This window comes from Bufo gargarizans, chromosome 7 (assembly GCF_014858855.1).
Source record: "Bufo gargarizans isolate SCDJY-AF-19 chromosome 7, ASM1485885v1, whole genome shotgun sequence".
NCBI classification, from domain to species: Eukaryota; Metazoa; Chordata; class Amphibia; order Anura; family Bufonidae; genus Bufo; species Bufo gargarizans.
In genome coordinates this window covers 196,705,651-196,720,652 of record NC_058086.1, presented here as the reverse complement: position 1 = coordinate 196,720,652, position 15,002 = coordinate 196,705,651, and the positions used below count along the sequence as shown (strand labels likewise).

Genomic DNA, 15,002 nt, shown 5'->3' with positions numbered 1-15,002 from the left:
AGCAGCAGTCTGGATGTGTAGTCTGGACCTCCCCCTATAGCAGCAGTCTGGATGTGTAGTCTGGACCTCCCCCTATAGCAGCAGTCTGGGTGTGTAGTCTGGAATTCCCCCTATAGCAGCAGTCTGGATGTGTAATCTGATGTTTCTTGAAAATGAAAGCCACATGTTTCTCTAGCTGCTGAGAATATCTAGATTGTCTATTATTAAATGGAAACAAGGAATTATGGGAATTCAATCAACAAATATGAAGATGACAACAATAACTGGCAATGGTCAGGCTTGTTTTCAGAGTGACGACAATGACTATACCTACTAGGTTTCAGGGCCTCAGATGCCATCTTGCCTTGCATGAAGGTGGTCATGTGTGACCCTGAAACTTAAAAACAAAACAAAAAAGTGAACCCTCTTCCAGCAGAAACAAACACGTTGCATCTTAGTCACTAATAGATGTTTTAATGTAGATTTGTATAAATAACTATTTTGTCAGTTGGTTTCAGGACAAGAAAATTGCATTTCTTCAGTTTATTTACAAAATTTCACTAATAGGGAAATCAACAAATGTATCAAAGAAAGTTTCAGCTATGATGGCATAAAAAGACAGGCCTATCGTTCCTTACAAACACGTGTGTCTTATATAAGGAGGATCTGTCAGCCCTCCTGAGATGTCTGCAGCATCTTTTCTGGAGTGCCAATTTTAAGAACTCTATTTCACATTTATTAAGACCGTGTTTTAGACGACGGTCTTAATAAATCCCCATAGCTGGTGGTGGATCCGCCGGAGTTATGAAGAGTCGCAGGCTACATAACTTCAGCGCATCCACCGCCGATTTTAAATGCTGTCTTACATTAAAACAGGCGTAGAAAATGCTGAATGAGACTGGCCTGCCGTCCCATCGCCTTCCCCGGCCACGCCACGCTCGCAATTTTAGAACTGGGGTGAGCGGGGAGAAGTTGCAGATAGTGGCGCAACTTTACCCTATAATATGCCTAATATAGGTGTATTACAGTATAATAAGTGACCCCCTCAAATTTTTGGTCACTACCATTCACCATGTCAATAAAGTGTGTCCTTGCACAAGTTGCAACCATCAGCACTGACTGGCGTAGGGACATCCTCCATTGATAAGAGGAATTAGTAATGCTCAGTTGTCAAATGTATGTATTCTTCAGAATGCTCCAGAATAGTGATTTTAAGGGGGAACAGACAAGTCAGGAGACTGGACAGGTTCAGATGAACCTGGGACGCATCCGCAGTGGCATCAGGCACACATACACTGTGCATATGATGCCAAGGACAGTGCACCTTACTTCGTTTGAATGCTGTATGGAGATCCATCATTGCAGAAAGGAAATGGTGGTGGTCCAGCTTCTAAAAAGTTGTGCTTTATTATTTCATGCAGTAAAAAAGGTCCATAAACAAAACAGGCAAGCGGTCTACGCATTTCGGACCTATAAATCACGGTCCCTATTCATGATCCATCTCTGTACAGCAATCAAATGTATGGGCTCCGCCAAGACGCTCGCCGAAGACGCGCGAGACTTCAGTGAATAACTTCGGCATTCGATTATTCAACTTAAAAACAAGTCGCCTTCAGTTCCCAGTTTAAAAAAAAATTGTTTTCAAGTTAGAAAATCAAAGTCCGAAGTTATTCACCAAAGTGTCACGAGACTTCGGAGATAACGAATTTAACCTTGGCGGAGCCTGTACAAACGAAGTTTTGACAGAAGCGACTTCGGATCTATGAACTGAAGTGCGCTTCGCTGAACCCTAATTATAATTGTAAACCGTGGTAGGTCATGTTCACATGACCGTTGGGTAGCGCATCCACGGATTTTCTAGCACGTCCTACCCATTAACCAGAATGTTTTTTGAAGTTTGGTAAGAGACTGGAGAACCCAGAGGAAACCCAGGCAATCGCAGGGAGAATGTACCAGCTCCATACAGATGTCCCTGGAAGGAATTTAAAACTCCTCACCCTGGTGCTGCAGGTCCACGGTGACAGTTATAGCACAGGGACGGCTCTCCAGCTGTTGTAAAACTACAATTCCCACCATGCCCTGCTGTAGGCTGATAGCTGTAGGCAGTCTGGGCATGCTGGGGGTTGTAGTTGTGCAACAGCTGGAGAGCCGCAGGTTGGCAATCCCTGTTATAGCAGGATCAGGTCAGATAAGGGCTCATGCACACGAATGTATTTTGTTTTTTGCGGTCCGTATGTGGAACCATTAATTTCAATGGTTCTGCAAAAAACGGAAATAACTCCATGTACATTCCGGTTCCGTATGTTCGTTCCACAAAAAAATAGAACATGTCCTATTATTGTCCGCATTACGGACAAAGATAGGTCTGTTCTATTAGGGGCCAGCTGTTCCGTTCCGCAAAATACGGGATGCACACGGATGTATTTTTTTGTGGATCCATTTTTTGCGGACCCGCAAAATACATACAGTCCTGTGCATGGGTAACTTTTGAAAGTATAATTTTTGCTCATACATTTAGAATACACTAATAATACACAGCTATGCTTCTTGTTACGTCTGCCGATACTTACTCTAGTGGTCTTTATCTTATTGCCGGTTGCACACATCCATCCTGAGTTATCCGGCAGAGTCTTACATTCTTCGCCCTCTAAACACGGCTCCATCTCGCACCACCACTTCCCAATAACTATTGAAGCTGCAAGAAAAAAATATATAAAAAATTCATACATCAATTAAAGGGATTCTCTTGCTTTGAAAACCTTTAAAAAAAAAAACTCTATTAGAGGACTTAAGTCCCAACAAATTTACCATCTTCCAGGTGTAAAAGAGGAGGGAACACTAATCCAATCTGGGGCTGGAGTGCCGGAGGTGCGCCTCATTTAAAAGGGGTCCTCTCACTTCAGCAAATAGCATTTATTATGTAGAGGAAGTTACTACAAGGCACTTACTAATGTATTGTGATTGTCCATATTGCTTCCTTTGCTGGCTGGATTAATTTTTCTATCAAATTATACACTGTTCATATCCAGGAGTTACGACCACCCTGCAATTCATCAGCGGTGGCCGTCCCGTCCATGCACACTATAGGAAAAAGCGCCGGCCTCTCTGGTGGCTGGGACCTTGTCATTGGACGTAGGCCGGTGCTTTTTCCTATAATGTGCATGCACGACCTTCACTGATGGATTGCAGGGTGGTCATAACCATGGAAACGAGCAGTTTATAATGTGATGGAAAAATTAATCCAGCCAGCAAAGGAAGCAATATGGACAATCACAATACATTAGTAAGTGCCTTGTATTCACTTCCTCTACATGATGAATGCCACTTGCTGAAGTGGAGAGAACCCCCTTAAATTAGGTGCACGTCGTGCCGAATCCAACGGCTGAGCAGGGGGTAAACAGACTTGTGTAAAACAATAGTCTTTGTGAATGATCCCCATTGTGTCCGGTTTATCAGTGAAGTTTCCTAGGGACAGACTCCCTTTAAATCTATATCTATGCAGGGCATTTGGAGCTCTGTATCAGAAAAACAAAGATATATCCTAACTGGTCCATCGCCAATGGGCGTCACATTAACAAGAAGCCCTTTTTTCCAATGTCTTATCCTGCAGCCCAGGCTGACCCTCATGCAGCTGTAAATGACAGCGCTGTATTATGGGAAATGTAGTTCACCTCTTCATCTCCGGCTTGGATCGCGCAGGGCAAAAATCATTCCACTTGCTATTTAGACAGTAGAGAAATTGTATTTGCCGTCTGCAGTTTAAATAACGACTTTCCTCGTTTTCATAGAAAACTCCTGAGGTTTTTTTCTTATTATAAAATCAAACAAAGTAAAGTACAGTGTACCCGGCGAAAACCGGGACCGCCATAGTCTGAGGATTCGGTCCATGTGTCAATAAAATATTAAAGGGACGGTGAAAATGCAGCACAGTCTGCGGGCAGCATGTTACTGCGCAGGAGGAGCTGAGCAGGTTGGTATATAGCTTACGTGATAAGAGTCAGTATAATTTGTATTTCCCCTGCTCTTTCTAAGAGTAAGTGTCCAGCGAGCAGTCCTACGCAATAAGTGATGGCCTTCCCTGTATGAATGTGTCTATACCTGTCAGGTAGGCCCCGCCCACTGGACTCCTAAGCAAAGAAACGGTAGGGATTATATTTTAAAATTCAGTTGATGCACAACCTCTTCTTGAAGAGTAAGGAGCGTAGTCAAGTCCACTGATCAGAGGTGAATATTATAATGTTGTACAGCAGCTGAGGTGTGTATTATGATGTTCTGCAGCTGAGGTGTGTATTATGATGTTCTGCAGCTGAGGTGTGTATTAGGAGGTTCTGCAGCAGCTGAGGTGTGTATTATGATGTTCTGCAGCTGAGGTGTGTATTATGATGTTCTGCAGCAGCTGAGATGTGTATTATGATGTTCTGCAGCTGAGGTGTGTATTATGATGTTCTGCAGCAGCTGAGGTGTGTATTATGATGTTCTGCAGAAGCTGAGGTGTGTATTAGGATGTTCTGCAGCAGCTGAGATGTGTATTAGGATGTTCTGCAGCAGCTGAGATGTGTATTATGATGTCCTGCAGCAGCTGAGGTGTGTATTATGATGTTCTGCAGAAGCTGAGGTGTGTATTAGGATGTTCTGCAGCAGCTGAGGTGTGTATTAGGATGTTCTGCAGCAGCTGAGGTATGTATTAGGATGCTCTGCAGCAGCTGAGGTGTGTATTAGGATGCTCTGCAGCAGCTGAGGTGTGTATTAGGATGCTCTGCAGCAGCTGAGGTATGTATTAGGATGCTCTGCAGCAGCTGAGGTGTGTATTAGGATGTTCTGCAGCAGCTGAGGTGTGTATTATGATGTTCTGCAGCTGAGGTGTGTATTAGGAGGTTCTGCAGCAGCTGAGGTGTGTATTATGATGTTCTGCAGCTGAGGTGTGTATTATGATGTTCTGCAGCAGCTGAGATGTGTATTATGATGTTCTGCAGCTGAAGTGTGTATTATGATGTTCTGCAGCAGCTGAGGTGTGTATTATGATGTTCTGCAGAAGCTGAGGTGTGTATTAGGATGTTCTGCAGCAGCTGAGATGTGTATTAGGATGTTCTGCAGCAGCTGAGATGTGTATTATGATGTTCTGCAGCTGAGGTGTGTATTATGATGTCCTGCAGCAGCTGAGGTGTGTATTATGATGTTCTGCAGAAGCTGAGGTGTGTATTAGGATGTTCTGCAGCAGCTGAGGTGTGTATTAGGATGTTCTGCAGCAGCTGAGGTATGTATTAGGATGCTCTGCAGCAGCTGAGGTGTGTATTAGGATGCTCTGCAGCAGCTGAGGTGTGTATTAGGATGCTCTGCAGCAGCTGAGGTATGTATTAGGATGCTCTGCAGCAGCTGAGGTGTGTATTAGGATGTTCTGCAGCAGCTGAGGTGTGTATTATGATGTTCTGCAGCAGCTGAGGTGTGTATTATGATGTTCTGCAGAAGCTGAGGTGTGTATTATGATGTTCTGCAGCAGCTGAGGTGTGCATTAGGATGTTCTGCAGCAGCTGAGGTGTGTATTAGGATGTTCTGCAGCAGCTGAGGTGTGTATTATGATGTTCTGCAGCAGCTGAGGTGTGTCTTATGATGTTCTGCAGCAGCTGAGGTGTGTTATGATGTTCTGCAGCAGCTGAGGTGTGTATTATGATGTTATCTAGCAGCTGAGGTGTGTATTATAATGCTCTGCAGCAGCTGAGGTGTGTATTATAATGCTCTGCAGCAGCTGTGGTTTGTATTATAAAGTTCTGCAGCAGCTGAGGTGTGTATTATGAGGTTCTGCAGTAGCTGATGTGTGTATTATGAGGTTCTGCAGCAGGTGAGGTGTGTATTATGAGGTTCTGCAGCAGCTGAGGTGTGCATTATGAGGTTCTGCAGCAGGTGAGGTCTGTATTATGATGTTTTCAGCAGCTGAAATGTGTATTATGATGTTCTGCAGCAGCTGAAATGTGTATTATGAGGTTCTGCAGCAGGTGAGGTGTGTATTATGATGTTCTGCAGCAGCTGAAGTTTGTACTATGATGTTCCGCAGCAGCTGAAGTTTGTACTATGATGTTCCGCAGCAGCTGAAGTTTATAGTATAATGCATGTGACTGCAGATGACTGTATGCTTGTTACTGCATGTAAATGATACAGTTAATTCACAATGTATGTTACTACCCAGTGCACATATGCAGGATGGTAGAACAGAATGAATTGCTGCGCAGAGACCTCCAGTCTAAAGATGGTGGTGAAGGCACAAAGAGGAGACAACTGCCGGCGGCATATCAAGCAGGTGTCAAAGATTAGCATCCAGCGTCACAGCCCGAAGCCCCTGCAGCTGCACTGCTCTCTGCAAAAAATGGAATGGTGTACTATGCTGAATGTGGGGGTCTAAAGGGGTCTGCAGTATAACCGTATCACAATCACATGTGAAAGTGACCATAATGTAGTGGGAAAAAACATATAAAAAAAGCCAACAAATAAAATAAATGATGATATTGATTGTAGTCATTTTCTAAATGGATTCAGTGCACACGGAAAAGGTGAGTTTGCAATTTATTGCTTTATCTAGTGTTTACACGTAATTCTCCAATATCCCCGCAGTATATAAAAAAAATGTTATTTCTAACGATATGTTGTTTTTCAGATGAGAAACACTTAGAATATTGATTGGGTTGAAGAATAGAGTTGAGCGAACACCTGGATGTTCGGGTTCGAGAAGTTCGGCCGAACATCCCGGAAATGTTCGGGTTCGGGATCCGAACCCGATCCGAACTTCGTCCCGAACCCGAACCCCATTGAAGTCAATGGGGACCCGAACTTTTCGGCACTAAAAAGGCTGTAAAACAGCCCAGGAAAGAGCTAGAGGGCTGCAAAAGGCAGCAACATGTAGGTAAATCCCCTGCAAACAAATGTGGATAGGGAAATGAATAAAAATAAAAATTAAATAAATAAAAATTAACCAAAATCAATTGGAGAGAGGTTCCATAGCAGAGAATCTGGCTTCCCGTCACCCACCACTGGAACAGTCCATTCTCAGATATTTAGGCCCCGGCACCCAGGCAGAGGAGAGAGGTCCCGTAACAGAGAATCTGTCTTCATGTCAGCAGAGAATTAGTCTGCATGTCATAGCAGAGAATGAGGCTTCACGTCAGCCACCACTGCAACAGTCCATTGGCATATATTTAGGCCCAGCACCCAGGCAGAGGAGAGAGGTCCCGTAACAGACAATCTGGCTTCATGTCAGCAGAGAATCAGTCTGCATGTCATAGCAGAGAATCAGGCTTCACGTCACCCACCACTGCAACAGTCCATTGTCATAAATTTAGGCCCAGCACTAGTGTTGAGCGGCATGTCCCATATTCGAATTCGCGAAATTTTGTGAATATTCGAAAGAATATTCGTAAAATATTCGCGATTATTCAAATTCGTTATTATTTCGCATATGCGATAATTCGAATTTTCGCATCGCATAATACATATGCTATGCAAAATTCACATGTGCGCTAATGAAATCGCCTTACGAAGATTCGCAACTCAATTCAATCACTAATGTATGAATGCAATGCCCTTTGCCTCTGTTCTGGGACAAGTGTAGATATTCGCATGTGCGCTAATAAAATCGCCTTACGAAGATTCGCACCTCAATCACTTTCTAGGGAATGTGAGACTTTTGGGAATCAATCGAGATACAGTGGGGGGTGATGACAGTAGTTGACAGAGTACAGATCAATGTAATCTGTAAGGTGGAAAGTAAAATAAAAAATACGAATTTTCGTTAATCAAATTTTACGAAGTTCTACGTATTCGCGAATATGGTGCTATACTATATGAATGCACAGGCCTTTGCCTCTCTGTTCTGGGGACAAGTGTAGATATTTGCATTTGCGTTAATAAAATCGCCTTACGAAGATTCGCAGCTCAATTCAATCACTAATGTATGAATGCAAAGCCCTTTGCCTCTGTTCTGGGACGTGCCGATATTCGCATGTGCGCTAATAAAATCGCCTTACGAAGATTCGCAACTCAATTCACTAATGTATGAATGCAAAGCCCTTTGCCTCTGTTCTGGGACGTGCCGATATTCGCATGTGCGCTAATAAAATCGCCTTACGAAGATTCGCGCCTCAATCACTTTCTAGGCAATGTGAGTAAGATCTGAGCTGTTGGACCTTTGGGAAACAATCAATTATATGTGTACTGTAATTTTGTGGGGGGGGGAAAAAACAAAAAACGAATATTCGTTTTTACGAATATATAGCACTATATTCGAAATATTCGCGAAATCGCGAAGTTGCGATATTCGCGAAAAAAATTTGCTTTTCGAATATTCGCGCTCAACACTACCCAGCACCCAGGCAGAGGAGAGAGGTCCCGTAACAGACAATCTGGCTTCATGTCAGCAGAGAATCAGTCTGCATGTCATAGCAGAGAATGAGGCTTCACGTCAGCCACCACTGCAACAGTCCATTGGCATATATTTAGGCCCAGCACCCAGGCAGAGGAGAGAGGTCCCGTAACAGACAATCTGGCTTCATGTCAGCAGAGAATCAGTCTTCATATCATAGCAGAGAATCAGGCTTCACGTCACCCACCACTGTAAGAGTCCATTTTCATAAATTTAGGCCCAGCACACAGGCAGAGGAGAGAGGTCCCGTAACAGAGGATCTGGCTTCATGTCAGCAGAGAATCAGTCTGCATGTCATAGCAGAGAATCAGGCTTCACATCACCCAACATTGGAACAGTCCATTGGCATATATTTAGGCCCCGGCACCCAGACAGAGGAGAGGTTCATTCAACTTTGGGTAGCCTCGCAATATAATGGTAAAATGAAAATAAAAATAGGATTGAATGAGGAAGTGCCCTGGAGTCCAATAATATATGGTTAAGGGGAGGTAGTTAATGTCTAATCTGGACAAGGGACGGACAGATCCTGTGGGATCCATGCCTGGTTCATTTTTATGAACGTCAGCTTGTCCACATTGGCTGTAGACAGGCGGCTGCGTTTGAGGCCTAGTATTTAGGCGCTGGGTGACCGGTATGGATTTAGTGACAGAATTAGACTTGGAAATGCACAGAAGCGTGTGTGTGTGAAGTTATTCTGAATGACCCAATGTGCACCTTGAATATTATATACCCTTTTAGGGATAGATTTCAAATAGCTCTGATATAGCAGAAACCACTAAATTATGAAATTGCTAAATTGGGAATTGTACTTCAACCCAGAACAAAAAATGTGCTTTGACGGACACTAAATATCTTGCCCAGCAACAACAGTACAGCGGTGGGTAACGAGAGATTTAGAGGGAATTAAATTTGAGGCCTAGTATTTAGGCGCTGGGTCACCGGTATGGATTTAGTGACAGAATTAGACTTGGAAATACACAGTAGCGGGTGTGTGTGAAGTTATTCTGAATGACCCTATGTGCACCTTCAATATTATATACCCTTTTAGGGATAGATTTCAAATAGCTCTGATATAGCAGAAACCACTAAATTATGAAATTGCTAAATTGGGAATTGTACTTCAACCCAGAACAAAAAATGTGCTTTGACGGACACTAAATATCTTGCCCAGCAACAACAGTACAGCGGTGGGTAACGAGAGATTTAGAGGGAATTAAATTTGAGGCCTAGTATTTAGGCGCTGGGTCACCGGTATGGATTTAGTGACAGAATTAGACTTGGAAATGCACAGAAGCGTGTGTGTGAAGTTATTCTGAATGACCCAATGTGCACCTTCAATATTATATACCCTTTTTGGGATAGATTTCAAATAGCTCTGATATAGCAGGAACCACTAAATTATGAAATTGCTAAATTGGGAATTGTACTTCAACCCAGAACAAAAAATGTGCTTTGACGGGCACTAAATAACTTTCCCAGCTACAACAGGACAACGGTAACGAGAGATTTAGAGGGATTTAAATTTGAGGCCTAGTATTTAGGCGCTGGGTGACAGGTATGGGTTTAGTGACAGAATTAGACTTGGAAATACACAGTAGCGGGTGTGTGTGAAGTTATTCTGAATGACCCTATGTGCACCTTCAATATTATATACCCTTTTAGGGATAGATTTCAAATAGCTCTGATATAGCAGAAACCACTAAATTATGAAATTGCTAAATTGGGAATTGTACTTCAACCCAGAACAAAAAATGTGCTTTGACGGACACTAAATATCTTGCCCAGCAACAACAGTACACCGGTGGGTAACGAGAGATTTAGAGGGAATTAAATTTGAGGCCTAGTATTTAGGCGCTGGGTCACCGGTATGGATTTAGTGACAGAATTAGACTTGGAAATACACAGTAGCGGGTGTGTGTGAAGTTATTCTGAATGACCCTATGTGCACCTTCAATATTATATACCCTTTTAGGGATAGATTTCAAATAGCTCTGATATAGCAGAAACCACTAAATTATGAAATTGCTAAATTGGGAATTGTACTTCAACCCAGAACAAAAAATGTGCTTTGACGGACACTAAATATCTTGCCCAGCAACAACAGTACAGCGGTGGGTAACGAGAGATTTAGAGGGAATTAAATTTGAGGCCTAGTATTTAGGCGCTGGGTCACCGGTATGGATTTAGTGACAGAATTAGACTTGGAAATGCACAGAAGCGTGTGTGTGAAGTTATTCTGAATGACCCTATGTGCACCTTCAATATTATATACCCTTTTTGGGATAGATTTCAAATAGCTCTGATATAGCAGGAACCACTAAATTATGAAATTGCTAAATTGGGAATTGTACTTCAACCCAGAACAAAAAATGTGCTTTGACGGGCACTAAATAACTTTCCCAGCTACAACAGGACAACGGTAACGAGAGATTTAGAGGGATTTAAATTTGAGGCCTAGTATTTAGGCGCTGGGTGACAGGTATGGGTTTAGTGACAGAATTAGACTTGGAAATACACAGTAGCGGGTGTGTGTGAAGTTATTCTGAATGACCCTATGTGCACCTTCAATATTATATACCCTTTTTGGGATAGATTTCAAATAGCTCTGATATAGCAGAAACCACTAAATTATGAAATTGCTAAATTGGGAATTGTACTTCAACCCAGAACAAAAAATGTGCTTTGACGGACACTAAATATCTTGCCCAGCAACAACAGTACAGCGGTGGGTAACGAGAGATTTAGAGGGAATTAAATTTGAGGCCTAGTATTTAGGCGCTGGGTCACCGGTATGGATTTAGTGACAGAATTAGACTTGGAAATACACAGTAGCGGGTGTGTGTGAAGTTACTCTGAATGACCCTATGTGCACCTTCAATATTATATACCCTTTTTGGGATAGATTTCAAAGAGCTCTGATATAGCAGGAACCACTAAATTATGAAATTGCTAAATTGGGAATTGTATTTCAACCCAGAACAAGAAATGTGCTTGAACGGACACTAAATAACTCGCCCAGCTACAGCACTAGGGACAGATTTAGCTGGATATAAATTTGAGGCCTAGTATTTAGGCGCTGGGTGACCGGTATGGATTTAGTGACAGAATTAGACTGGGATATGGCCAAAAAATGAACAGACTATTGCTGGTTAAATGCACTTGGTGTGACAGCTTCACCCTGATGTAGGCTTTAGCCAAAAAACAACCACACCATTGAGGGTTAAATGCACTTGGTGACAGGCGCAGCTTGCCCCTGATTTTGTATATGGCCAAAAAATGAACAGACTATTGCTGGTTAAATGCACTTGGTGTGACAGCTTCACCCTGATGTAGGCTTTAGCCAAAAAACAACCACACCATTGAGGGTTAAATGCACTTGGTGACAGGCGCAGCTTGCCCCTGATTTTGTATATGGCCAAAAAATGAACAGACTATTGCTGGTTAAATGCACTTGGTGTGACAGCTTCACCCTGATGTAGGCTTTAGCCAAAAAACAACCACACCATTGAGGGTTAAATGCACTTGGTGACAGGCGCAGCTTGCCCCTGATTTTGTATATGGCCAAAAAATGAACAGACTATTGCTGGTTAAATGCACTTGGTGTGACAGCTTCACCCTGATGTAGGCTTTAGCCAAAAAACAACCACACCATTGAGGGTTAAATGCACTTGGTCGCAGCTTGTGCTGGCGCACCACAAGACACAAAATGGCCGCCGATCACCCCAGAAAAATGAGACTGACAAACGGTCTGTGCAGCCTAAAAACAGTGAGCAATTGAGGATCAGCAGCTCAATGATCCACAGCTGCAGATCGATCAGTTAATCAAGTCCTTTGGAGGAGTTAATCTGCCTAATCTCGCCCTACTGTCGCAGCCGCAACCTCTCCCTACGCTAATCAGAGCAGAGTGACGGGCGGCGCTATGTGACTCCAGCTTAAATAGAGGCTGGGTCACATGGTGCTCTGGCCAATCACAGCCATGCCAATAGTAGGCATGGCTGTGATGGCCTCTTGGGGCAAGTAGTATGACGCTTGTTGATTGGCTGCTTTGCAGCCTTTCAAAAAGCGCCAAGAAAGCGTCACAAAAGCGCGAAGAAAGCGACGAACACCGAACCCGAACCCGGACTTTTACGAAAATGTCCGGGTTCGGGTCCGTGTCACGGACACCCCAAAATTCGGTACGAACCCGAACTATACAGTTCGAGTTCGCTCATCCCTATTGAAGAACCCTTTCTAGTCGCACTGCAGCCGTAAAACGGTGTGCTATTTCAGTGTAGATACATTATTGATTATAGAGAGTTTGTCGCCCAATTACAGTGGTGTCTAAGCATATGGGGGTCATTTGCAATATTCCTATATTAGACTTATTTCTGCCGCAGATTGCGGCGCAAAAAACACTAGTCTTAGTAAATGACCCCCCCCAATGGTCTTCTGATACCGATAAGGTGGAAAGTGATGGCTCACAGCTACTAGTCATGGGCTACAGCGTTATTTCAGTTTGAAACTAATATTCTCAATGTCTCTAACATGACAGGTGTCAGAAGATCTAAGAGACTGGCTGCACGTGATGTGATCTGACAGCCTCTTTGGTTTCACTGGTTTCAGTGTGGATGCTGGTAATGACCACACCTCTTGTCTCAGGTGTAGCTTAGTGATCATTCCAACTCCTCTATTCTGGCTTCATCCATCATGCTATGCCGTTGATAGCTTCAGTTTGGTATTGGAAGTGCTGGTGTGTGGTCCTCTTCTGAGCTCCTGTTCGTCCATTTAATTCAAAAGTTAAATGTTACTTCCCTTTTATATTTTGTTGTTTCCCCTCTGTCTTTTGTTACTAGGCCTCAGGTAGACGCTTGTTCCTTCATATTGGAAGGAACAGGCCGTCTCAAGCCCAGACACTTCTCCGGGGCAATTCAGGGTTTCCAGGGTCTCAGGTTCCAGTGTATGAACATTCCTACCCTCAAGGTCCGTTCATAAGGATAGGAGTCAGGGCTAGGATTAGAGTTTCCATAGGAGGTGTCCATTTCCCTTTCCCTAGCTTTGAGGCCTAGTTCCTTTTCCCTTCCCTCCTGTTGTCGGTGTGGTGTTCCCTCCCACATCACTACGTGACAAATGTATGATTATATCATTTCAGCCTTTCTCATGGTAAGCTCAATGTGTACGTATGTTTGAAAAATCTGTGATATATGAAACTTTAAAATTCTGTATATCAGGATGAAGTCTCTGCTTCTTCCCCATCACACAGCATGTACTCTTCCCCAGCCTGCAGGCTCTTTCTAAATAAGAAACATCTTCAGTCTATTAAAAATTCTATTTTGAGTAAAAAAGATTGGGATAAAAGCGAAATGTGGGACGGAGCTGCAGGATGTAAAGGGAGATGCAGCTGCAGGATAGGAGGGAGATGCAGCTGCAGGAATGAATGGGAGATGCAGCTGGGGAAAGGGAAGAGGATGCAGATGTGGAATGGGAGGGGGAATGCAGCTGCAAGATGAAATGGGGGATGCAACTGCAGGATGGGAGGAAGATGCAGGTGCATGATGATAGGAGGGATTCAGCTGCAGGATGGGAACATGGATGAGGATGCAGGATCCAAGGGGAGATGCAGCTGCAGGATGGGAGCTGGATGTAGAATGGGAAGGGGGATGCAGCTGTAGGAGGACAGGGAGAATGCTGCTGCAGGATAGGATGGAAAATTCAACTGCAAGATGAGATGGAGCTGCAGAATAGAAAGGAGGATGCAGCTGTAGCATGACAGGGGGAATGCAGCGGCAGGATAAGATTAGGGATGCAACTGCAGGATGGGAGGGAGATGCAGGTGCATGATGATAGGAAGGATTCAGCTGCAGAAAGGGCAGGTGGATGAGGATGCAGGATCCAAGGGGAGATGCAGCTGCAGGATGGAAGCTGGATGCAGAATGGGAAGGGGGATGCAGCTGTAGGAGGACAGGGAGAATACAGCTGCAGAATGGGATAGGGTAGCAGCGGCAGGATGATATTAGGGATGCAACTGCAGGATAGGATGGAGCTGCAGGATGGGGAGGGCATGCAGCTGAAGGATGGGATTGGGTATTAGCTGCAGGATGATACTGAGGATGCATCTTCAGGATGGCATGCAGCTGCAGGATGGGGAGGGCATGCAGCTGCAGGATGGGGAGGGCATGCAGCTGAAGGATGGGATTGGGTATTAGCTGCAGGATGATACTGAGGATGCATCTTCAGGATGGGATGGAGCTGCAGGATGGAAGGGAGATGCAGCTGCAGAAGCTCAGTGTTTCATTAAAGAAGGGAAAGACATCTGACTGTCTCCAGGTTCACAGCACAGCTCAAGCATCATACCAGTAAGAGGTTTGCCATATAGGAGCCCCTTTTTTTATTACCTAGCTGCACAGGAATAAGGACACGTGCATTGTATTCATATTACACATTTTAATGTTTCTTTTGCAACTCTTTCTTATTGCAGGGTTATGAAATCAGGTTGTCTACCTTGTCTTCTGTCTTGGTTCCTCACCATAAACTTTTCTCCCTTTTGGCTACCAATGCTTCTTTAGGACCCTAGCCTTAGGAGCCAATAAGTATGAAGAGACTGCTCATAGGTCATAGAGCGTCATTAATAAACCATATA

General features: G+C 43.8%; 1 protein-coding gene across 1 annotated transcript in view; it reads right to left on the bottom strand.

Moving 5' to 3' along the window:
* Positions 1-15,002, bottom strand: part of TAFA1 (TAFA chemokine like family member 1) — a 328,733-nt gene that overhangs the window by 3,310 nt on the left and 310,421 nt on the right. Inside the window, exon 3 of the mRNA XM_044301999.1 lies at positions 2,550-2,674. Coding sequence (XP_044157934.1) covers positions 2,550-2,674 — 125 coding nt within the window. The remainder of the gene's footprint in view (positions 1-2,549; positions 2,675-15,002) is intronic.